At 38.8% G+C, this 27,487-nt stretch overlaps 1 protein-coding gene across 1 annotated transcript in view; it reads left to right on the plus strand.

Moving 5' to 3' along the window:
- Positions 1–27,487, plus strand: part of SLC15A5 (solute carrier family 15 member 5) — a 95,479-nt gene that overhangs the window by 52,840 nt on the left and 15,152 nt on the right. Inside the window, 1 exon segment of the mRNA XM_019960123.2 lies at positions 5,851–5,979. Within this exon segment, the coding sequence (XP_019815682.2) occupies positions 5,851–5,979 (129 nt within the window).

A 27,487-nucleotide genomic window follows, 5' to 3' on the forward strand; every position in this document is an offset into this window, starting at 1 on the left:
CCCCAAGGACAGAGGAGCCTGGTGGGTTACAGTCCACGAGGTTGCAAAGAGTTGGACACGATTGAGTGACTAAGCACAGCACAGCACATGTGTGCTGTTATTATTGTTACTATGCTTCAGGGAAATTAATAGTCCAAGACTCAGGGCTCAAGCACAGATGTCCGGCTCACAGGTCATAGTAGAAAACCACACCTCCCACAACTTGAACACCAAGAGATCTGATAGTGGGAGCAGTATGGTGTCTTTGTCACCAGTCATCCAAAGTCCCTTTTTTCTTCTTACTTCTCACCTCCAATCCAACAGCAAGTCAGTCTTTACTCTGAAATATAATTTAAATCTGGTCCTGTCTCATCTCTCCTTTTTCTATTCACCTGGTTTCTAATCCCAGTTCTTTTCTTCCCCATGTACACTTCTTATTTTTTAAAAATAAAAGATTTAATATTCCAGGGATATAGTGGACTTAAGTGTGAGCTGTTTAAAATATTTTTAATAAACATCACTGCTGGAAAAGTGGCATGTAAATGCACAGGTGGGAGTGTGTCTGGCAAGAAAATGCAAGGGGTCTCATGCAGTTGGAAGAATGAGGAAGAGATAAACTGGTCAAACTCTCAAACTTATTTTTGCTCCAGGAGGGGCCCAGGTTCAATCATTTGTTTGGAAAACTAGATCCCACATGCCACAACTAAGAATTCACATGCGACAACTAAAAACTCCTGCATGCCACAACTGGAGAAGGAAATGGCAGCCTACTCCAGTATTCTTGCCTGGGAAATCCCGTGGACAGATGAGTCTGGCAGGCTACAGCCCTTGGGGTCGCAAAGAGTCGACACAACTTAGAGACTGAACCACCACCACTGTGCTGAAGCTGAGACCTGGCACAGCCAAATAAATAAAAAAAATAAAATAAAATAAAAAATTTTTAAATGAATTGGTCAGCAGGGTTATGTGGTTTTCTCTAGCTACGTCAGACTGCGTGGATCTAGGAGCAGATAGTGAATTGTCTTGCCAGTCAATTTCCAGAAGGAAAGAGACAGGCAAAGAAATGAGGGAATGTGGAAGAATATGATTCTAATAGTTGACTGTGGAACTTAGCTTGGATAAAAAGAGTAGTGAGAACATGTAGGGCATGAAAGAGGTGAAAATAAGGAAAGGAGTAATGGAGTGGAATCCCTGAAGGAGGACAGGCATTTTGATGGTTGGGTCATTGAGAGTAAGCTGGGAAGATGGAAGGTGGTAGTCAGAGGTCAGTGCACAAAGTTGAGATTATAGATCAGTGACAATCACTACTCTGGGGCATGCGTTGACAAACTTTTTCTTAAAATTTTCAGATAGTAAGTGGTTTGGTTTTGCACTCGTTTCTGGTGCAACTACTGAACTCTGTCATTGTGATGTATAAGCCGTCAGACATGATATACAATGAATGGGCATGGCTGTGTCCCAATAAAACTTTATTTATAAATAGGTGGCAACTGGACCTTACCTGACGGTAGTTCACCAACCCCTGGTCTGAGGTACAAGATTCAGCATGTGTCCATAGGTGTGAGTGGCTAAGGTCAAGTCGGGGACAAGGATATTGGAAAGGGGGCCATGGAACTGAAAAACCAAGATATGACAGAATGGAAGGTTGGAAAGATGATCTATATGTATGTGTGTGTTAAAATTGCAGGGGACTTCTCTGGAGGTCCAGTGGTTAAGACGTCACTTTCCAATTCAGGAGGGTTGAGTTCACTGGGGGACTAAAATCCCACATGTATTGAGCCCCCAAAATAAAAATAAAACAGAAGCAATATTGTATAACAAATTCAATAAAGACAGAAATAGTACACATCAAAAAATATATATTTTTTAAAAACTGCCAAGAGTTAAGGCAGAAGTGGAACCAGAGAGTGTAACCATGAGAGGGGAGCTGATGACTTTGAAAAATATAAGAAAATGTCACAGAGATTGGCAGCTCATAGCAAAGACAAGAAATATTAGGTGATCTAACCAGGTAACATGAAATTCAAAGTTGAAGATTTTATACAGATGAGGGAGGAATAATGATCTGAAAATGTTAATAGCATAAAGTTCCATTTTCTAGTTCTGCCATACTTCTCCACATGTTCAAAACAAACCCCTCACCAAATGCAATAAACACATTTTAACTGCTTAAGAACAAGTGAAGTAAAAGAAATTTCCAAGAATGAGTCTCCAGTACCAGCTGCCTGAGGAAGGCAGTTATGGCTCTATAGTTTGTAGATTCCACATAAACTGTGATGGGGCATCTCTGCAAACACTACAGTCTCCACCTGGAGACACATTTCAACTTGCTCTTTGGCAACAAGACCAGCTTTCCCGTACACTGTATATTTTTTCACTATGTCTTCACAGTAAAATGATCTTCCCTGGTGGCTCAAGCAGTAAAAAATCTGCCTGCAATGCTGGTGACTCAGGTTCGATCCCTGGATCTGGAAGATCCCCTGGAGAAGGGAATGGCTACCTTTCCAAGTATTCTTGCCTGGAGAATTCCATGGACAGAGGAGCCTGTTGGGCTATAAAGTCCATGAGGTAGCAAAGAGTCAGACACGACTGAGCGACTAAAACTTTTCACAGTAAAATTAGGATTTTAGAATAGTGGCAGACTTGTTGATTACATCTATACTACAGTATGCTAAAAGAAATATCATGGAACCTAAAAAAATCAAGTCAATGATCACCAAAGTCAAAAAAGATCAGAACACACAAGTAGATGCCTGAAATTGGAGATCGGAGGACTTGAAAAGTGAAGTCCTATAAAAGGGAACCAGAGATTTTCAAAACGAGGAAAATGACACCAAAGAGAGATTAACCAGCAGGCAGAGAGCTGGCAAAGTGTGCTCATGAATTATATACCGCACCAGAAGTTCTAGCAAGAGAAAAGCACGGGATTAATAATTAACTAGCAAAGTAATAATGGGCCCGAATGTTCTGCTTTTTCTCACTGAAAGAAATCATCCTACTTCATCTTCCTGCCCATTGTTTGTCTCCTTGTATTTAGAAAGAGGAAAGTTCACCAGCCAAAACCTTTTTGTAACTGAGTCATTCCTGCCCAAAGCCTCTTCAGTGTTTCTCTTGCACTTTCCTTTGGCTCTTCCTGAGAAAACTTGCAAGCTTGGCCTCAAAGCCTGCAGGTAATTTGCAGGGCACAAGACAGCTCTGGAACCCACGTCTCCTGCTGCCGATATTTGAAGCCTTTCTTCACAGCATTTTACTTCTCATCATCATTACCTTAATCTCCAATAACAATATTTGTGATATTAAGCACCTGGTTAGTGCTGCCCTTAGTATTATGCATATCTCTGCTCTCTGCCCTCCCAGAGTTCAAAATCCAGGGAGGATGTACTGATACTTTCTCCCACCCTCAGCCTTAGCACTTCAGCACATCTGAAGCACAGAGATTCCTTTAAATGTTTATTGAATGATAAATAAAAACACATGGAGAACACAGAGAAAGCAAAATGAAAACGTTAAATAAATACAGGAAGGAATGCTATGCTATGCTATGCTAAGTCACTTCAGTCGTGTCCGACTCTGTGCTACCCCATAGACAGCAGCCCACCAGGCTCCCCCATCCCTGGGATTCTCCAGGCAAGAACACTGGAGTGGGTTGCCATACTAGGATCCCACAAACCATGAGGTGCAGCCAAAAAACAAATTTTGTAATGCATATAAAAGGATTTGCACAGTGCCTTGCACAAATAGGGGATATTTGATTTGGTAAAATTAATATTGTTACAAATAGCTAACCTTATTCAGTTCTTGTATACATCATAGCAAGTAACAGTCATACACCTCCAACAAGTACATAATGAATGATCTTACTACCATTTCATAGAGAAGAAGGCTGAGGCTTGAGAAGTTTAAGTATAGAATCTGCCTACCAAGCAGGAGACATGGCTTCGATCCCTGGGTTGAAAAGATCACCTGGAGAAAGAAACAGCAACCCACTCCAGTATTCTTGCCTGGAGAATCCCATGGACAGAGGAGCCTGGCGGGCTACAGTCCATAGGGTTGCAAAGAGTTGGACATGACTTAGCGATTAAACAACAACCTAAAATCACAGAAGTAATAAACATCTGACCCAGGATTTTATCATAAGCTTATCTAAGTCAGAGCTCACACTGTCCACCGCCATGCTAGTTTTCTATGATAGATTGAGTTTTCCATGGGGAATCTAATGATTTATATGGACAACAGAATCATAGAATTTACTGATATCACCATGATACTATCCAGTACAAGTCTTCCCAGGTGGTGCTAGTGGTAAAGAATCCACCTGCCAATGCAGGAGATGTAAGAGGCACAGGATGGATCAAACCCTAGGTCAGGAAGATCCTCTAGAGGCAGGCACAGAAACCCACTCCAGTATTCTTATTTGGAGAATCCTGTGGACAGAGGAGCCTGGCAGACTTCAGTCCATGGGGTCACAAAGGGTCTAATACAACTGAAGCAACTTAGCATGCATGCGTGATACTCTCCAGTACAAGCCTTAGCTCAATCCAAAATCCAAAAGAAATATTCAAATTGCTGTATAACTTGGGTGACTATTTTGGGACACTCAACCACCTAGCAGTTAAATTTTCCTTATAGCTACATAGGAGTGTATTTTGCCACATTTTATTTCTTGTAGATATCTGTAAACTGTAACATTGCATCAGCTCAGTTCAGTCACTCAGTCCTGTCTGACTCTTTGTGACACCATGGACTGCAGCATTCCAGGCTTCCCTGTCCATCACCAACTCCCGGAGCTTGCTCAAACTCATATCCATCGAGTTGGTGATGCCATCCAACCATCTCATCCTCTGTCGTCCCCTTCTTCTCCTGCCTTCAGTCTTTCCCAGCAACAGGGTCAGTCCATTCTTTGCATCAGGTGGCCAAAGTTTTGGAGTTTCAGCTTCAGCATCAGTCCTTCCAGTGAATATTCAGGACTGTTTTCCTTTAGGATTGACTGATTGGATCTCCTTGCAGTCCAAGGGACTTTCAAGAGTCTCTCCAACACCACAATTCAAAAGCATCAGTTCTTTGGCACTCAGCTTTCTTTATGGTCCAACTCTCACATCCATACATGACTACTGGAAAAACCATAGCTTTGACTCAACGGACCTTTGTCAGCAAAGTAATGTCTCTGCTTTTTAATACACTGTCTAGGTTTGTCATAACTTTTCTTCCAAGGAGCAAGCATTTTTTAACATCATAATATATCTTACTCTAGTAATGTTAACAAAAGTGAAGTGAAAGTCTGTCAGTCATGTCTGACTCTTTGCAATCCATGGACTATACAGTCCATGCAGTTCTCCAGGTCAGAATACTGGAGTGGGTAGCCTTTCCCTTCTCCAGGGGATCTTCCCAACCCAGGGATCAAACCCAGGCCTCCCGCATTGCAGGCGGGCCACAAGGGAAGCCCAATGTTAACAACGCCCAACAGAAATTTTACCTGCATCAGTAAACTTTCTTGGAGGTATGATCAATACTGATTTGAAGAGTACCTATACTTTTACTTTAGAGAGAATTTTCTATGAATTTATGGTTGCTGGGAGGAAGAATGGAGGGAAGGGATAGTTAGGGAGTTTGGGATCAATATATACAAACTCCTGTATTTAAAATAAACAACAAGGACCTACTGGTTAGCACAGGGAACTTGGCCCAATGTTATGTGGCAGCCTGGATGGGAGGGGGATTTAGAGGAGAATGGATGCATGTATATGTATGGCTGAGTCCCTTTGCTATTCATCTAAAGCTATCATGACACTTCTAATCGGCTATACTCCAATATAAAATCAAAAGTTTAAAAAAAGGAATAATGTTCTAAATTCTGAACTTTTGTCTTCTCAGTCTCTGTAATACACAGATTTGTTCCAAGTACCATCAGAGGAACCTTTATGAATTGCTTGACACTGATCAATGGATTTGCTTGTTTCATGGGGGCACTGCTTTTCGAGTTGGTCTACCTCATCTCAGAAGGTAAAAAATAGTTCCATGGTTTGCTTATATATATATATTGATTTGATGACTAGAGAATTGAGAGACAAAACCTTAAGAGAGGCTTTGCCAGCGTAGTCTTTTTTTTAATTGATCCACTTTTGCAATTAAGATAGAATTAAGATAGGAAATAGACTCTTGCTGTATTCATTAATTTCTGGGAATTGTTTTTCTTTTGATAGGAGGAGGTAATTACAGAATGTCACTTCTCATGAGACCCTGTCTGCTGTCTTTCTTTATTGTACTTTAACACAAACTGGTCATTATATTCTTATTAGGTTTTTCAACAGGGCTGTATTCAATAATGGGTCATAGACAACCCTCATAAAAGGTAAGTCCTGTGTAAATATAGGAGGATGGGGGTATCTGGATGATCCTTTATCCAGAAATATAGTCTTCAGCCAAAGAGAAATTGTGAGTTGAATTGGAAAAATTTCCCAATAGATATTTTGGTCAGAAAGCGAAAGCGAAGTCGCTCAGTCATGCCCGACTCTTAGCAACCCCATGGACTGCAGCCTACCAGGCTCCTCCATCCATGGGATTTTCCAGGCAAGAGTACTGGAGTGGGGTGCCATTGCCTTCTCTGGACTGGTCACTTACTCTAACAGAAATTTCTCTAGTTCCTCCAAGGAATCAGAATAGCTTAGTTATGCACAAACTCTCTCTCCAGGTGCTGCTGCTGCTAAGTCGCTTCAGTCGTGTCCAACTCTGTGCGACCCTATAGACGGCAGCCCACCAGGCACCCTTGTCCTAGGATTCTCCAGGCAAGAACACTGGAGTGGGTTGCCATTTCCTTCTCCATTGCATGAAAGTGAAAGGTGAAAGTGAAGTCGCTCAGTCGTGTCCGACTCTTCGAGACCCCATGGACTGCAGCCTACCAGGCTCCTCTGTCCATGGGATTTTCCAGGCAAGAGTACTGGAGTAGGGTGCCATTGCCTTCTCCGATTTTGGTCAGAAGAAACAACCAATCTGAAAAAGTCACATGCTACATAAAAAGTACTACTCTTACATGGACTGGTAGAAAAATCAAACAGAATAACATTAAAGATTAGCTGTCATGACAAAATGTCTTTGCCTATATATTAAATCTACAGACTTTTTCCTTTATTTGTTCTGAGATGTTAATACAGCTTAAAATTTATTAAATTTGCTTGTGCTTATTTTATGGGAAATACTGAAAGCTTATTGTTCTCTCCTTTCAAAAATAAAATACATTTTAAAATTGTAAACAAATATTCTATTCTTTACAAATAAATTTAATTTACCTACCTTCCAACTATGGAAAAAATAAGTTGTATGAAAGAGAAACTCCTTTTAACACTAGGTATCCATTCAAAAAATATTTATGAGGATCCACTCTGTTCCAGATACCATATTGGGTACTAGAGATACCATGCCAAGAAAAATTAACTTACAGATCCTCACAAAATTTCCAGGGGTGTAGGGAAGCAATAAAATTGAGTAATAAATGATAGGCACAGTAGAGTTCAAGGAACAAATCTACAGTCTTTGATTGTTAAGATCAAACCCTGTCCTTAGTTAACTGAGAAAGTTAAGCCAAAGTATGTAATGAGTAATTACCATGTGCCAGGCTTTATGTTATTAATACGTGGAATTATGTGAGACATGGTTCCAGTTCTTATGAGCTCACATTCAAACTGTCATAACCAAGTGTGAACAACAGAATTTGATCTCTGATGATCGGAGTCTTTAAATGTAAACAAAGCCTAAAACACCAGTATTAGGATTTTATAAGATAGCTTGGAAAAATCTTACCAAAATCTCTACCTAAACATCTCTTGACAAGCTGGCTATAAATGTGGAGGTTCCCCACAAACTCCCCCTCAGAACTGATAATTTGCTAGGAAGCACAATACTTGTGATTACAGCTTTATTATAGCAAAAAAGTACAAATCGGAATGAGATAAAGGCAGAAATGCATGAAACAAGGTCTGGGAAGGTTCCAGAAACAAAGCTTGTTTCACCCTCAGAGATGTGGTACCCAACTGGCACATCAGTATGTGACAATACACAGAGCACTCTCACCCAGGAGATCTTACCTGAGCTTCAGTATGCAGAGTTTTTTTTAACTGAGGTAGGGGCTTCCCTGGTGTCTCAGACTGTAAAGAATCTGCCTGCAATGCAAGAAGACCCAGGTTCGATCCCTGGGTCCAGAAGATGCCCTGGAAAAGAGAATGGCTACCCACTCCAGTATTCTTGCCTAGAGAGTCCCATGAACAGAGGAGCTTGGCGGGCTACAGTCCTTGAGTTCACAAAGAGTTGGACATGACTGAGCAACTAACACTTCTGTCTTATGTGGGCAGGATTGACTGAACCATTGGCCATGTAGTTGAACTCAGTCTTCAGCCTATCTTTTCTCCCCAGAGACTGGGCTGATACCCACTCTGTGGCTCAAAATCCCAACCCTCTAACCCTATGGTTGGTCTTCCAGGCTTGCCAGCTCCCATTCTGAGTCATGCCATTAACAAAAACCATCAGGTGGAGCTTAATGAGCCAACCATGAATAACAAAGACACTTCAGTCACTTGGGAAATTCACAGATTTTAGAGTTTACCTCCCAGGAACCAGGAAGAAAAGCCAGACAATTTCCTTATTACACACAACTCTTCTTGCAAATATATTTTACTGAAAATCTATTTTTACTGAGAATCTGCATTGTATGGTAGGATCTGTTATATAACATTACTGGGTCTATTACAACAATTTTATAAAGTTGACAAAGTGTCTACTCTCTAGTTGCAGTGGGCAGGCTTCTCATTGCAGTGGCTTCTCTCCTGGCAGAACACGGGCTCCAGGGTGCATGGGCTCCAGTAGCTGCAGCACAAGGGCTCAGTAGTTGTGGCTCCCTGGCTCTAGAGCTCAGGCTCAATAGTTGTGCACATGGGCTTAGGTGCTCTACAGCATGTGACATCTTCCCGGATCAGGGATGGAGCCACATTTCCTGCAGTGGCAGGCTGATTCTTTACCACTGAGCCACCATGAAAGCCCAAAAGTTTATATAGTTTTGGCAGTTTGGTGCCCATTAAAGGAGGTCTACCAAGAACACAATGAGTACATCTTAGCATCATGCAATGTGAGGCAGAGGGGAGGAGCAGTCTCTAAACTTATATTGAAAAGAACATCATTTTTTAATATAAATTTATTTATTTTAATTGGAGGCTAATTACTTTACAATATTGTATTGGTTTTGCCATACATCAACATGAATCTGCCACAGTATACACGTGTTTCCCATCCCGAACCCCCCTCCCTCCTCTCTCCCCATCCCATCCCTCTGGGTTGTCCCAGTGCACCAGCCCCAAGCATCCTGTATCCTGCATCAAACCTGGACTGGCGATTCATTTCATATATGATATTATACATGTTTCAATGCCATTCTTCCAAATCATCCCACCCTCTCCCTCTCCCACAGAGTCCAAAAGACTATTCTATATCTCTGTGTCTCTAGAACGTCATTTAAATTACTGCTAATTCATTTAATTTACTTATTTAAAATATGTTTCTATTCATACTAATACTGTATTGCATCAAGTCATATCCTAATCAGTTAGAAGCTTGTAATTGGGTGTCACTGTAGAGGTCATCTAATCTAACACTGTACCAAAAACTAGAAGATGCACAATCTTCTTCTAGTACCCAGGGAATGTTCTCTACTTTGAGAAGTAACCCATCTGTTGATAAATATATTTCCCAGAATAAATCTAGTTTTTCTGTCCACATAGCAACTCTTCAAAACATTCAATAAATATTTGGGGCAATAATGTACAATGTTAAAAGAGTAGGTTCTATAGCCAAACTCCACGGATTCCAATCCAGGTAGTCTAGCTGTGTGTCTTCAGTTTTCATGTCAATAGCAACAAAAAATATTTCATTATGTTGCTTAGAGGATTAAGTAGTTAATATGCCTAATAAGTATTCAATAAAGATAGCTATTTTGACCCCCTTCTAATATATAGACAAACCACTCCAATTTTTTTCATAGTATTTGATTCCCTGATTTTTCATTATCAAAACCCCTCTATCTTGATGGATAGATAACAATTTGTCAGTATCGTTCTTAAAATATGGTTTCCAGACTCAATCACAGGCTCAAAATGGGTACATCCAAGATAGATATGTTACTTTTATCAACCTTCTCAATCTCTCTCTCTCTTGGCATTTTTTTTTTTAATAGAATGCCAACAGAGATTGTAGTTACTTTTTCAGCAGTTGCATCACACCTATATTCAATTAAAACCTGAGGCTTCTTTTTTTATTTTTAGCAGTTTCTCTCAGTTCAGTTCCAATCATCTTATCACCATTTCTTTGTCTAATTAAATGCAGGACTTTATCTCTTATCCTTAATAAATGTCAGCCCATCATTCTAAATAACAGACAGTTTAAAAACTTGATTCTGTCATCTGGTGTATTTCTGGTCTTTACTTCTTTACCAGCTTTGTGTCACTGGCAAATTTAGTAAGCAAGTTTCTAGATTTCTTTCAGGTAATTGATAAAATTGTTGAATTGGACAGGACCAAAAGCAGAGCCTTGTGGAAAATTCCTGGAGACCTCACTGTAAGTTAATGGTAATCAACTAATCCTCCCCTTTTGGATATAATCAGCCGCCTCATCACCCAATTACTATCATTGAGCCCACACGATTCTCCATCATTCCCAGAATGACATCACAGACTTTTGTCACATAGTTTTTTCTGGGAGTAGATATATCTGAGTTTGTGACAGTCACTTTAGCCATCAGATTAGCATTCATCAAGAAAGGCAATGAAGTTCATTTAGATGATTTGATTTTAGTGACCTTAAACTGGCTTATGGTGACTAATTAGGGCCTCTAAAAGAGAGTGATCCTTAGACTATCTGCATGATTTCAGGTAGGACACCATCTCGTTAAGAATGTTTAAAAAAAGGAAACGCTGCACTTCACTGTTCTCAGAGATGATGAGAAGATAAAGTTAAATAATGTATTTGAGCATTTTAATGTTAGAGATTATTTTAAATATAGAATAAAGCCATAGTGGCCCATTCAGTTAGAAATAAGATCAGTCTGTTTAATCAAACAACCAGACCAATTTCTTTGACAGAACTGAGCATCATGAAAAAGAACTCTATAGCTCTATGTTTAAGCATCCCACAGGCCTCCACATTCCATTTAGCATATAGGATATTTTAAATCTTTAAGGATTCATGTCAGCGGAGCATGTGTGTATGTGAGTGTGTGTGTGTGAGTGTTAGTGTATGATTGGAAAAGATGATCAGTTATCACAGTCTCCAAGCTGCATTAGTCATTTTTAGCACCATGATGGAGAATGGTGTGAATGCGGTAAATTCAAAAGATTTCTCAAAACTTGACGGTGCAGACAGATAGCTGTTAGAGTGACATTTTCAGTACAAGTGAGAAAACTGATGCTTCTGGGATCTCTAACTCTAAGTGCCTTAAAGGAGAAGATACAAGACTAAACCCATCCTCCTACACTAATCATTTCAGGAATAGTTTATCTAAAAGTAGCAATGCTAATAAAAAGGGAGTGAAGAAGTCAGTCAAACTGCTTATTTCGACTCTGTGCCATTAGCAACCAGATCAATTTTCTCACATGCGTGAGCACAAGCTTACCTTCTGACAAAAATAACAAAATGGGAATTCAGTGAAAAGTGACATCTTAGTTACGGACGTGGAGGTGATTGAAAGATCCAAAGCAGAATGTCTCAGAGAAAAAAAGGATAATTGGGCAGAATCAAGAGGTCAAGGTATACATCTTCCTGTCCCTCTTAGTCCTTCCTCTTCGGAGTTCAGCAAAGGGGCAGAGAACGTGGCAGTTTAACGCCCATCAAGAGCCATTTTAAAATAAAACTGTGATCTTTTAAAATTCTCATTTAAATATCTCTGATGACTGAGACCACTGACAGCCTTGTCGGCATGAATCACTGAGTTGTTCTTGAAATGGGAATTTGCAGTTGCAGTAAACTTGAAAGAAGGAAATATTTATGCATCTGGAAAGCTATTCAGCTGGATTTCACAGGTCCGCGCCTATTTTCTTAGAGATGGGTTTCTTCAGACTCAGGTCAGTGCCTAAGGTCCAACCTCATATGGGTTTTGAAATGACAGACCCAGAGGGGAAAAGCGGCTCGCTACACAGTAATTCACCTATGTTGTTATTCAGTCGCTAAGTCATGTCCAACTGTTGCCTGCCAGGCTCCTCTGTCCCTGGGATTTTCTAGGTAAGAATGCTGGAGTGGGCTTCATTTCCTTCTCAGGGGATCTTCCTGACCCAGGGATCGAACCTGTGCCCCCTGCATCTCCCGAATTGGCAGGCGGATTCTTTACCACTAGTGCCACCTGGGAAGCCAGGCCATATTCTTCATTCGATTGTCAAGTAGTTTAGTGCCCCCATTCCCATGGATAATATGGCAGGCCCCCAGTGCTCCACAAGCAGGCCCTGCTCTTCCTCAGTCAGAATCAGGTGCAGAGACCCCCTCATCTAGTGGGATTATAGGTCCCAGAAACAATTTATTCTACATCCTCAACGTTTGGCTCTGCAGAGACCCTCGGCATTGCCCTGAGACCTTAAGTTTTCACAAAAGTATCAGGTCAAAGCTCAAAATACCTTTCCAACATGGACCGCAAGTATCCAGTGCTGTTGGCTCATGAGTGGTAGAAAGGGCAGAATTTGGAGTCAGAGCACTTGAGTTCAAACTCAACTCTGCCCTTAATAAGTTGTGAAGTTTTTAGCTCTAGGGGTTCAGAACAGGTCTCAAGATGAGTTCCTTTTGCATGTGGATTATTTTGAGTGAAAGGCAGCGGAGACCCTATTGTCTCTCTCTTAGCTTCCTAGAAAAAATTTAAATTGGAAAGTTTTCCCCAGAAAAAAAGAGTTTTCATCAGAGATACATTGTATCTAAGATGGCAGGGCAAACATCTAATTACCAAAGGCCTATATTTATCTAGGCCTATATGCTCAGTCCTCAGTTGTATCAACTTTTTGCAACCCTCTAGACTTCAGCCCACCAGACTTCTCTGTCATGTGATTCTCCAGGCAAAAATACTGGCATGGGTAGCCATTCCCCTCTCCAGGGGATCTTCCTGACCCAGGGATCAAACCCACATCTCCCACAATGGCAGGCAGATTCTTTACCACTGAGCCACCTAGGAAGCCACAAGATTCTTACACTATTACGTTATTATATTTATCTATATGGCAGGGCGGACATCTAGTTATCAAACATCTGCTGTCTTTCTTATCATCCTATGAATGACCCTCCTTTTTTGGAAGCTCCAGGTCCCTATCCCATTTCTTACATCATGATGGCATATATACCTCATTGCATCTTTCTCTCTTTGAACCTGTCATGTGTGTGTGTGTGTGGGGGGGGTCCTTGTAAGGACCAAGATTCAACTTTATTTTCTCCTGTCAATCTGTCTCAGGTCAGTTTCATTCTTAGACCAGCCAGAAGAACCGAGAGGGACAGAAGAAAGGATTTTGCACTCCTGACTGCACATTACTTAATTTTTCTGAGTCTCAATTTCTCCTTCTCTAAAATGGTGTCACTAACAACTTCTAAGATATCTTGGACGACCAGAGGAAATAGATATAAAGCACCAAATCAGTAAAAGCACACAAAAAATAATGATTTGTGTTGTTGGGTGGTTGTTATTGTAATTTGAGTGGGATCTCAGCATTTTCCAAGTGGGCTAGGATTATCATGGATATGATGTTCTAGTCTGGCACTTTTATAATTCTTCAGGAAAGAATATGTTCCATAAATGCATAGCATAGGTGTCCTAGTCAGCTTCAATTCTAGGACTGGATTGGGATGAGATGAAATAAAGCTATGTTCTGAGATTTTTCTTGGCCCTCCTGGACCCATGTCATTAGTGGTACACCCTTTGCAAGGCAAACTTACACATCTAGATAGAGTTAGACACACAACTGTGTTCCTGCCTGCAGTGTTGAAGTTGACTCTAGAAAGATGAATGGTATTTGCCTTGGTAAGCATAAGGGTGAAGAATTTCTAGTACAGAGAATATATAACAAGTGAAAGTGTTAGTTGCTCAGTCATGTCCAACTCCTTTTGATCCCGTGCACAATAGCCTGCCAGGCTCCTCTGTCCATGGAATTCTCCAGGCAAGAGTACTGGAGTGGGTAGCCATGCCTTTCTCCAAGGGATCTTCTCAACCCAGGGGTCTAACCCACATCTCTTGCATTGGTGGATTCTTTAGCACTGAGCCACCAGGGAAGCGGGCATATATCAAAGCCTAGAAGTAAGGAGTCACCTGGTGCATCAGAGGAACTCAGAGAAGATCAGTAGCCTGAAAATATTCAGGGAGAATCACGTGAAGTCAGGTCAAGAAAGTAGGAGTAAAATCATGCAGGAACTTTGGCTTACAGATTTTTTTTTTTAAAAAGCTGTATGCAATATATATGGAATCTAGAAAAATGGTGTTGATGAACCTATTTACAGGGCAGGAATAGAGACACATAGAAACAGACAGAGACATAGAAAATGGTCTTGTGAACATAGTGGGGGAAGGATAGGGTGGGACAGTTGAGAGTGTAGCATTGACATATATACACTACCACGTGTAAAACAGATAGTGGGAAGCTGATGTACAGCACAGGAAGCTCAGCTCAGTGCTCTGTGATGACCTACAGGGATGGGATGGGGTGGGGAGGGAGGCTTAAGATGGAGGGGATCTATGTATACTTATGACTGATTCACCTTGTTGTACAGCAGAAACCAACACAACATTGTAAAACAGTTTCCCTCTAATTTTAAAAAATCTGTATGCCATAAGAATTTATAAAGGCATTAAGCAAGTCACATCCATTTGTGTTTTAAGATCACTGCAGATGCAGTGTAATTTGAAAAGGAAAGAAGCATGGCTTGGGAGAAGCAGGATGGGTTCAACTGAAGTAAAACTCAGACAAGTCTAGTAATGATGAACTAGTGACAAAGTAGGCAGATGGAGAGAAATGGATGAATGTAAGCTTGATTTTAGAGGTAGGGTGAACAGTATTTAGTGATGGTTTTGAGTTAGGAGGTGGTAGCATCCGGGAGACAGAAGTGGGGTCAAGGAAGTATTCCAGATTCTGCCAAGAGATAACTGGGTGGGCAAAGATTTTATATACCAAATGGAGAACATTGGAAGACAGATAGGTTGAAAAACTTATCACCTGTTCATTTTTTAACACATTAAGTTTGACCTATCTATGAGACATCCAAAGGGAAATACCTGGAGCTCAGAAAAAGGATCTGGGTTAGATATATAAATATGACAATCTGTGGCAAAAAAATAGCATTTGAATCCAAGGAAGTGGACAAAATTATCTAGTGTGAGTATTAAGAATGAGAAGAAAAAGAGAGAAGGACCTAGGTATTAGAGGTTGGGTGGAGGAGAAATGGCCGGCTAGAGAAGGAAGAGGACAGCCAGAGAGGTAGGGGGAAATATATGCATTCATGCGTGTATGTGTATGTGCATGCATGTGTGTTTGCGTGCTGTGTGTTCACTGAAAATAGGAAATGGTAAATTGTGTTAAATGCTGCTGCGAGATCTGAAACTATCACCACATTGATAATCGGCTATACTCCAATACAAAATAAAACGTCTAACAAAAACAAGGATCAGTAAGAAATGAAAAAGAAAATTCTAAAGATGCTCTGAGGGTGAAATAGCTCAAACAAGTAATGTAAGGAATGGTCAAAAAAAGAAAAAATAGAAAGTATAAAACTTGGAAAATTCGTCAATATTTTAGTTTCAGAAATGCTGCTCGATGAAGTAAATGAAGTCAGATATTAAATATCTGTATAGAACACATTTCTATTTAACAGCAGCAAAATAGTCATTAACATCATTTGATAATGAGCAATCCTTTCCCTTATATTCCCTATATTTTATATAAACAATATATGTTTATGTATAAAAAAATGCTACTGTGAGATCAAATAATAGAATGAAGAATGGAAAGTATTCTTAGATTTGCAACATTATGATACCTAACAACTGTAGCAAGAGTCATTTCAGCAGTGAAAAGGGAAAGAAAACCAGATTGGAGCAGGGTCAAAAATATCTACTAATTGAGGAAATAAACGAATCACATTTAAAACAACTTTTTTTTTTTTTTTACTTCACAATATTGTATTGGTTCATCTAGTCAAGGCTATGGTTTTTCCTGTGGTCATGTATGGATGTGAGAGTTGGACTGTCAAGAAGGCTGAGCACCGAAGAATTGATGCTTTTGACTGTGGTGTTGGAGAAGACTCTTGAGAGTCCCTTGGACTGCAAGGAGATCCAACCAGTCCATTCTGAAGGAGATCAGCCCTGGGATTTCTTTGGAAGGACTGATGCTAAAGCTGAAACTCCAGTACTTTGGCCACCTCATGTGAAGAGTTGACTCATTGGAAAAGACTCTGATGCTGGGAGGGATTGGGGGCAAGAGGAGAAGGGGACGACAGAGGATGAGATGGCTGGATGGCATCACTGACTCAATGGACGTGAGTCTGAATGAACTCCGGGATTTGGTGATGGACAGGGAGGCCTGGCGTGCTGCAATTCATGGGGTCGCAAAGAGTAGGACACGACTGAGAGACTAATCTGATCTGATCTGATTGTATTGGTTCTGCCACATATCAACATGAATCTGCATGGGTGTACACGTGTTCCCCATCCTGAATCCCCCTCCCACCTCCCTCCCCGTACCATCCCTCCAGGTCATCCCAGTGCACCAGCCCCAAGGATCCTGTATCAAACCTGGACTGGCAATTCGTTTCTTATATGATATTATACATGTTTCCATGCCATTCCCCCAAATCATCCCACCCTCTCCCTCTCCCACAGAGTCCAAAAGACTGTTCTATACATCTGTGTGTCTTTTGAAGAACTTTCTCTGAAGATTTAAAAAATAAAGTGATGGCTGGAGGAAGCTGTGAGTAGATTTGCCAACTTTAGCAGATAAAAATACATGACACCCAGTTACATCTGAATTTCAAGTAAACTAAAATTTTTTTAGAATAAATATATCCCATGCAATATTATGGATGTACTTTGCATAAGTTACACTTTATAAAGTTACCAGTGCAATATTCAGGACATGCTCCTTCTAAAAAAATATTTCAAGGTTGTTCTCAAAATCAGATTTAACTATGGGTCCTGTGTTTTATCTGGGAAACTGAGATGTGAGTTCAAGATACTTTTTTTTAATCTTGAAAGATACTTGAGCATGTTTAACAGATGAAAATATCTGGTACAAGTGGAGAAATTAAAAATGCAAGATAATGGGGGAGAATGGATACACGTATGCGTATCGCTGAGTCACTTTGTTGTGCGCCTGAAATTATCTGAACGTTACCAATGGGCTATACTCCAATAAAAAATAAAAAGTTTTTAAAAAAGAAAGAAATATATGTGAGCAAAAAAAAAAAAAAAAAGATGAACGAAAGAAAGGGAGATTGACTTCTTATCAGAGGGTGGATATTTCTTTCCTCTACTGAAACAGAAGAAAGGAGAGTAGGTGTGCAGGTGCAAGCAGATGTGTAGTTCTCGTATTAGAAATATACGGGAATCTTCCTTTCAAGGATCCCAACTTTCTTCATAAAGTAGGCAGCAAACCATTCCTGAGAGCAAAAAGGAAATAGGATGAGAATGAAGAATGAGAAGAATGGGAGATAGGAGACTGTTATTTCGAGAGCTAGAAAAGATGATTTAGAAGAGAAGTGTTGGACTTCCCTGGTGGCCCAGTGGTTAAGAATCTGCCCACCAATGCAGGGGACACAGGTTCAGTCCCTGGTCCAGACAGATTCCACATGCCACAGGGCATCTAAGTCCATGCACCACAATTACTGAGCCCATGTGCCTAGAACCTGTGCTCTGCAACAAGAGACACCACCACAATGAGAAGCCCATGCACCACAACTAGAGAAAGCCCATGTGTGTCAATGAAGACCCAGCACAGCCAAAAATAAACAAAAAAAAGAAGAAAAGTGTTAAGATGGGCGGTAGTGTTGAAGGTGTAGTTGACACTGGTGACCATGAAGGGCAATTTCAAACCTCCTAAAGCATGATTCTACCCAGTAATATTCAGGTGCTCAAGGCAGTCATGAAACTGTCCAGTAGATTTTAAAATGGTCTAAAGACCACAACTGGCAACCCACTCCAGTGTTCTTGCCTGGAGAATCCCAGGGACAGGGGAGCCTGGTGGGCTTCCATCTATGGGGTCGCACAGAGTCAGACACAACCGAAGCGATTTAGCAGCAGCAGCAGCAAAGACCACAAGACACAGGGAGAAAGGCACAAACTCTATTCATGACTTTAAGTACTCTGGGGTAAATCTTATAGGCTATTTTCTTATAAATATGCAAAAAAGTGAGAAAGCTTTCTTCTCAAATTCTGAAATTAATGTCTGCACCATTAGCTAATTGAAGCTGCAAATGAGTGAACAGACTGTACAAGCAGGCAGATTTGGGACAAAAATCAGTTCCTGCTATAAGCATGATGTTATTTAAACTCAATACTTCACTCTTTGAAATAGCTCCACTTAGAGATGGATTTATTAAATCAGTCCACAAAAACATATTAGGTTCCTACTATGTGCAAGTACTGGCTAGATACTGAATTAATAATACCAAGGCTGATGTTTAATTAACAAGAAGAATCTTATAGAAATATTTGACACTCAAATTAATATCAGATATATTCATTTGACTAATGCTATTACAATTACAGTTCATAGCTAATGGCATTATCGGGCTATTATCACAAAGCATTACCTCTTTTCTAAAACTCATTTCCATGATAATTCATTGAAATCATCATGAGAACACACTATCTTGATGGGTTTTTACCTCCCAATGCTCTTCAAAAGAATGAACTCACCCTTCTAAGAAAGCTTGTTATCCCAAATAGTACCCAGGCCTGTTCTGCAGTTCAAGTGAACGATGCATAGAGATTTCTCTACAGTTTTGAAAGACACTGTGTCCCTTCCTGGAAACAGCAAGCTGATTTCATTTTTATCCACAATTCCCAAGAAGTAGAAATGCAAATTTAAGTCTCCATGCAGGCATTGTTATGAGAAAAAAGTATTGAGCATGTATAGATTCAGGACCCAAGCTCCAACCACCCCTTCATTCAACAAATACTTATTTTATCTCCTTTACATGACTTTAGGCAAACAGTTCAGCCTCTCTGTGCCTCTGTTTCCTTGTCTTTAAATTGAGGGTAATAATAATTTGAGTAGTTATTAGATAAATATGAAAAAAATGGTAGAAAAGCCAAAGTTAGAATATAGTTGTTAGGTATTATTTCCTTCAGGTATCATGAAAATTAATGTGTTTTAAAAATTAACTCAGGTAGGAGAGCTATGAATCTCAAATGAAGCATTTAAATCAGGTTAGTGAAAGGAGGAAGGAAAGAAATTAACATTTATTAAGTGTCAGTTATATGCAGACCTTGCTACATGCATTTCACAAGGATATTATTTCATTAAATCTTCACAACAATTCTTTGGGGGTAGGTATTTGTAGCCCCATCACGGATAAGAAGGAAATGAGCTCAGAAAGCTATACAAGTTGCCCAGACCCTATAGTGGTGGATTCCTGATTGGAAAGCTCTTTTTACTGCATAGGGTTTATTTCTCGAGATGCAGAAGCACATACACCCTGGAGAATGATGGTTACATCTTTTTAATTGCCTACTTCTTGGCTCCAAAGCCAAAAGCAGACAGTGAAGTGATAGATGTGCCTAAAATAAAGTAAGGTGTAAAACCCATTTCAGTTTTGCCTCAACCATTTTGGATGTTTGCTAAACCATTCCCATTATAAAATAAGTTTTTAAAAATCTAACAAAGTTTGAAGGAAATAATTGCTCCCTGTGCCCAACTGAAGTCCTTGAAAAATTTCAAAAGGCATTGCTGCTGCTGCTGCTAAGTCACTTCAGTTGTGTCCGACTCTGTGCGACCCCATAGACAGCAGCCCAACAGGCTCCCCCGTCCCTGGAAGGTTTTTGACTTTTCAGTTCAGTTCAGTTCAGTCGCTCAGTCATGTCCGACTCTTTCTGACCCTATGAATCGCGGCACACCAGGCCTCCCCGTCCATCACCAACTCCCGGAGTCCACCCAAACCCATGTCCATCAAGTCGGTGATGCCATCCAGCCATCTCATCCTCTGTCGTCCCCTTCTCCTCCTGCCCTCAATCTTTCCCAGCAACAGGGTCTTTTCAAATGAGTCAGCTCCTCGCATGAGGTGGCCAAAGTATTGGAGTTTCAGCTTCAACAACAGTCCTTCCAATGAACACCCAGGACTGATCTCCTGATCTTTTGACTTTTAAATAAAGACAAAAATAAACAAATAGGACCTAATCAAACTTACAAGCTTTTGCACACCTAGAGGAAACCTTAAACAAAATGAAAATACAACCTACAGAATGGGAGAAAATATTTGCAAATGATATGATCGACAAGGGCTTAATTTCCAAAATATATAAGCAGCTCATACAACTCAACAACAAAATAAACAACCCTATCCAAAATTGGGCAGGAGATCTAAATAGACATTTCTCCAAAGAAGATGTACAGATGGCCAATAGTTACTTGAAAAGATGTTCAACACTGCTAATTGTTAGAGAGACGCAAATCAAAACTACAATGAAGTACCACCTCACACCAGTCAGAATGGCCATCATTAAAAAGTCCACAAATAATAAATGCTGGAGGCAGGGTAGAGAAAAGGGAACCCTCCTGCACTGTTGATGAGAATGTTAGTTGGTGCAGCCACTATGGAAAACAGTGTGGAGATTCCTCAGAAAACTAAAAATAAAATTGCCACATGATCCAGCGATCCCACTCCTGGATACATACCCAGACAAAACTGTAATTCAAAAAGATGGATGCGCCCCTATGTTCATAACAGTGCTGTTCACAATAGCCAAGACATGGAAACAACCTAAATGTTCATTGACAGATGAATGGATAAAGAAGATGTGGTATATATATATATACCATATATATATAATATAATATATATATATATATAATATATATAATATATACCATATATATATAATCATATATATATAATGAAATATTGTGTGTATGAGTCACTCAGTCATGTCTGACTCTTTGTGACCACATGGACTGTAGCCCACCAGGCTCCTCTGTCCATGGAATTCTCCAGGCAAGAATACTGGAGTGGGTTCCCATGTTGTTCCCTTCTCCAGGGGATCTTCCTGACCCAAGTATCGAAGCCAGGTCTCCTGCATTGCAGGTGGATTCTTATCATCTGAGGCACCAGGGAAGCTGGCAGTAATTACTGAACATCTGTGTGTGATAGAATGAAATATCACTTAATCATACAAAAGAATGAAATAATGCCTTTTGGAACAACATGGATGTAAATAGAGATTATCATACTAAATGAAGTAAGTCAGAAAGAAAGATAAATACCATATAAAATTACTTATGTGGAATCTGAAATATGACACAAATGAATCTATGAAACAGAAACAGAATCACAGACATAGAGAACAGACTTCTGGCTGCCAAGGAGGAGAGGGCTTAGGGGAGGAATTGAGTGGGAGATTGGGGTTAGCAGATGTAGGCTTTTATATGTGGAATGGGTAAGCAGCAAGTCCTGTTGTATGGCACAGAAAACTATGCTCAATATCCTACGATAAATCATAATGAAAAAGAATATTTTAAAAACAGTGTATATTTACATGTACAACTGAATCACTTTGCTCTACATCGGTAATTAATACAGCATTGTAAATCAACTATACTTAAGTAAAAAATTTTAAATATTTTCACAGCTCCATAACATTCAGAATGAAATGTTAGTAAAAAGAGAAAATACTACCTCTTCCTCCAAAAAGAGATAGTTGAAATCTGCCTTAAATCAAAAACAATATGCTTGTCATTATATATATATATATTATATTTAGTGTGTGTTGTACTGCAGAAACCAACACAAAATTGTAAAGCTATTTTCCCCCAATTAAAAAATAAATAAAATTTAAAAAACACCCAATATGCTTTAGCACTTAAAATAATGTCATGTATACATGAGGCATTGGGTAAATCTAGGATTTCAATACAGAATATAATGAAATGTCACTGAAGGGTTCAGACTCGACTGGTTATTGTCACTTGGGGTATTATAATTTCCAAAATAAAATCTTAGGACAGGTTCATAAATAGCACATAACTTGCAACTTACAATATCGAGGCCATCATCCAGACTTTGCTGAAAAAGAGTTGATTGTAGTGGAAAACCAGCCATTTTTGGTCTTTTATAATAAAACAGAAACAATTTTTAGAAGTCAAATACCCTCAAAAGTATGTTTGATGAAGTGGTTTAAAAATATTTTTCTCCCATAAAGGTGCCCATATATGTTTTACAATATTATTATTCTGCCATATATGATGAAATAAATTCAAAGTATAAAAGAATGGAGAAAAAGTTGTGGCCATGGGCTCAGTAGTTGTGGTTCCCATGCTCTAGAGCACAGGCTTAATAGTTGTGGCACTCAGGCTTAATTTCTCCACAGCATGTGGGATCTTCCCAGAACAGGGATCAAACCCATTTCTCTTGAACTGGCAGGCAAATTCTTTACCACTGAGCCACCAGGGAAGCCCTATGGTTATTTATTTTAAACAAAATTAGTGCCTGAATTAATCCTGCTGAAAGCTCAATAAACAGATTTGTATCAAGTACCTGCCTTTTGTTCTTTCCTTAAAATTATCGAGAGATAGTCCAATGTCATTTAAATTCTTCTCTGAAAGAAAAAAGAAAGCTTACTTTTAACAATTACTTGATATGTTTTATTGCGTGGATAGGGATATATATTGATTTAATTTTAATATATATCGTATACATGTATAATATATATTACTTTGCCTTTTCCTTCTTAAGGAATATTTAGATTTTTCCCATTTTCTAATGCTATAAATATTATTAAGGTGTGCATATTTTATATAATCTTAAAGTACATGAGATAAGGATTGTCCCCTTAGACTAGAATCTTGGAAATGTGATTGCTCTTTCAATGAAGTTAAATATTTTAAAGACTCTTGAGAAGTAAAGCCAAATTGTTTTCTAAAAGGCTAATCAATTATGCCACCAGTGTGGTAGGATAATACTTGTCTCAATGTATTAATTTCAGCCCTGAGCATATTACTATTTTAATCTTCATCAATCTGATTAGCAAAAAATTATATTCCATTGTTACTTTAATTTGTATTTTTAAGAACAGGAAATTGAAATTTTTAATGTGAGGAACATTGCTTTTTTTCTTCATAAAATGACATATCCTGTTCTTTGCCCATTTTTCTTTTAGTCTATCTGTGTTTTTTCTTATTGCTTTCCATGTTCTTTAAACTTAAGGGATATTATTATATCATTGCCATTTATTGCTAATATTTTCCCAGTTTTAACTAAACATTTAATTTTATAGATGAGTGTTTTACATGTGTTTTGTTGATATATACTAATAATCAAATCTATCAACCTTTTTCATTGTGGTTAACTTCATCACATTTATCTATGGTTATGGAATTTTGCATGCTCAGTCACTCCAGTCGTGTCCAACTCTTTGCAACCCCATGGACTGTAGCCCGCCAGGCTCCACTGTCCATGGGATTTTCCAGGCAAGAATACTGGAGCTGGTTGCCATTTCTTACTCCAGGGGATGTGAACCCAACCTGGGTCTCCTGCATTGCAGGCAGATTCTTTACCACTGAGCTACCAGGGAAGCCCTATGGAATTCTAGTAGAATAGACTTATTCATGTGGACTTAATTTTTGTATTAAGTGAAGATAACACTTATTTGATTCAAATAAACAAGTTTCACAACATAATTTGATATATATTGAGAAAAGTTAGTTAAATCAAAAATATTCCACAACTATAGGATAAATGAACTAGACTTAGTTCTCAGGTGGTCTTAGCATTGTTTCAAGGATCTCTTTCCATCTTGTTCCTTTCCAATCCCTCTTGAGTTTAGCTTAGTATCACTATCTTTTTAATTATATGGTTTTATGATATATAATGCATCCAGTGGCTCAATGGGTAAAGAACCTGCCTACAAATTCAGGAGACACAGGAGATGCAGGTTCGATCCCTAGGTCAGGAAGATCCCCGGAGGAGAAAATGGCAACCCACTCCAGTATTCTTGCCTGAAAAATCCCATGAACAGAGGAGCCTGACAGGCTACAGTCCATGGGGTTGCAAAGATTCGGACTCGACTGAGCAACTAATCATGCATGCATGCAGTGCATATCAGGTATTACTAATCATACTTCTTGTGGTGATTCACTTATAAAAATATAATAAATGTAAAAATTATATTCCCTATGGTTTATACCTCCATATGAATTTTGAAGTCATTTTATTAGTTTTACCCAAATCCTGTTATTTAAAAAAATAAGTAGAAGTCAATAGCAAATTTTAGGGGAGAAAGTTTTTACTATAATTAGTGTTCCATCTAAATGTGTAACATTTTTAATTTATTAGTGTTCAAAAATTCAGTTTAGTAAGAATTTTTCTTTCCATATATCCTGAACATTTCTTAGAGTTATTGTTGGCATTTTATGCTCTTTTTCTTTTTGCTGTTATGAACTGAATCATTTTCCCTCATTACAACTCACTGAGATAATCACTATTATATAGGGAGATTATTAATGTTTATGTCTTCATCTTGCATCTAACTTCTTAAACTTTCTTAGTAAATTTATGAGGGCATTTTAGTTGATCCTTTTAAGTTTACAGCTGAATTCTCTAATCTTAAGATAAATATAATTTTCATCCTTATTTTCAATATTAACTCCTCTGCTTTGCATCCTCATCAGGACACAGAACTTCAGGGCAATGTTAATACCAGAATACAGTCACATTTTATCTTTCTCATAACCTTAATAGGAATTTTTCTTAATTTTCTATTAAGCATATTTATAGGTTTATAAAGAGAATCTTAAAGGATGTTATCATAAGAACATTTCTGTTTCTTGTTCTCTAAGATTTAAATGAAGCAGGCTAAATTTTATTGAATGCTTCTTAAGCAGTTCTTGAGATCACCTTTTGATTTTTCTTACTGCTCCTGACATTACAGTATATTTAATTAATAGATTTTTCAATATTAAATCATCTTAACTACATGGGATAAACAATCCTCAGTAGCATCAATACTTGATGATCTTTTGCTCTGTAAGATCCAGAGGAAAGACACTTCTTCCATGAAAATGAAAAGGTACATTCAGACCTAATGTGTCTTTGAGTATCATTCTTTGCAATGTTTCTTTCCCTGCTATTTCTTGCCATTAAGATTTTTCAATTCTTCTAGGTTCTATTTTGGCAAATAACGTTTTCCTAGATAATCATCCTGTTTCCAAAACATTTTTTGACACTAACCTAGCATACTCATAACTTAACACTGTTATATCGTCTGATTCTTTTGTTGTATATTTTGATTGGATTTGTCAAGTTTTTTGTTGTTGTTGTTACATTTTCCTGCAATGAATCAGCTCTTAGAACTGTTTAATATACTTTAAGATATTGACTTTCTATTCTATTTCCTTCCTCTCCTACTTTCCTTAGATTTGTTTTATTTTCTGATTTTTCATGTTCAGTGTTTAATTCATGTATGCTTATTCTTACTCTAAAAGTGAAAACAGTGTGCCTTTAAATGTCTCTTAATAGGATTTAAATCTGTATGCTTAAATTTGTAAATGCAATTTTCTCATTTTCTTTATGTTCTAAATACATTGTGATTGTAAATTTCATTTCCTTTTTGACCAGCTAGTTATTTAGGAGCAGAATCTTCAATTTACAGGAATTTGGTTTGTCATTAATGTTATCTAAACTTCTATAAGTCCTCTAACATTTTTCTTTGTACTCAACAATATTGTAATCTTAATTAAACTCTTACCAATCGTATTATTCCTTTTTATTGAAGTATAGTTGATTTACGGTATTGCATTAATTTCAGGTGTACAGCAAAGTGCCAATTACATTATTCTAATTCTCTACTTTATTTTCCTTTTTGCCTACTCTATCAAAAAATGAATCAAACTATGATGTAATCATTCAGCAGAATTATTTATCTATCTGTGTTTTTCTTTACATTTCCAACAGATTTTTTTTATGTTTCATTACCTTGTTATATTTCATTGACATAGCTGCAATTTGAATTGAGCTTTTTATCAATATAAAAAGATCCTCGATGTCCCTTTGACATGGTTTTGCCTTTGAATTCAGTTTTTCCTGAAATTAGTTTTTCCGCTATTTTATTTTTACATTTGCTGTATGAGTTTCTCATTTTATCATTATTTTTTTAACCTTTGTTATTTTGTGTTGGGGTATTTTGTAAACAACAGTAATAATATGTATTATCATCACATTTCTTCCCTCATATGGATTTTTTTCTATTTACTCATCTCAGTGAAAGTGTGTTACTCACTCAATTGTGTCTGACTCTTTGTGAACCCATGGACTGTAGCCCACCAGGCTCCTATGTCCATGGCATTCTCCAAGCAAGAGTACTGGAGTGGGTTGCCATTTCCTTCTCCAGGGGATCTTCCCCACCCAGGGATTGATACTGGGTCTCCTGCATTGCAAGCAGAGTCTTTACAATCTGATTTACTGAGGAACAGATTTACTGAGGAAAGCTCAAGGAACAGATTTACTGAGAGGCAGTATCTACTAACTGAGAATGTATATGGATTTCCTTACCTCCAGTCACATTCCCAGGTGGCGCTAGTGATAAAGAACCTGACTGCCAGTGCAGGAGACATGAGAGACATGAGTTCAATCCCTGGGTCAGGAAGACCTTCTGGAGGAGGGCATGGCAACCCCACTCCAGTATCCCTGCCTGGAGAATCCCATGAACAGAGGATCCTGGCTGGCTACAGTCCATGGTGTTGCAAAGAGTTGAACATGACTGAAACAACTGAGCACAGTACAGTCACATTCCATATTTTTGCCAAAGTCTTTTGTTAAAGATCCCCATTAAAACCCAAGTTACGACGAGAAGCAGACTGACATGAGAACGTTCTCTACCCCCATTTTCTAGTTCTTCAACACTCTGATCATACAGTGTGATTATAACCTTCAGTCTCAAGCATACTTGACTTTCGGGTGCTCCCAGAACTCTTGTTCACCTATAATACTTCTGAAGACTACACTTCTGGGATGCAATGTCCCCTGACTGTGCTGTGCCCCCATTACTTCTTGCCTGATGGTTTATGCAAGTTCCACTCCCTGATATAATAGTTTAGAAGCAGAGGTACCTGGTGCTGGGTACTGGCTAGAGGGGTATATGGAAGGGCTTCCCCAAACATCACCAAAAAAAACCCCAGTAACTGTGCATTAGCTCAACAACAAATACCATCTTTCTGTCTAGGACTGACCTTGATTTCTGGGATGGGGGCATATCCCAGTCACCTCCTATTCACGATGTTAGTGAGAGAGGGATCCTGCTGCCTAAATAGCATAA

This window comes from Bos indicus, chromosome 5, assembly GCF_029378745.1.
Source record: "Bos indicus isolate NIAB-ARS_2022 breed Sahiwal x Tharparkar chromosome 5, NIAB-ARS_B.indTharparkar_mat_pri_1.0, whole genome shotgun sequence".
NCBI classification, from domain to species: Eukaryota; Metazoa; Chordata; class Mammalia; order Artiodactyla; family Bovidae; genus Bos; species Bos indicus.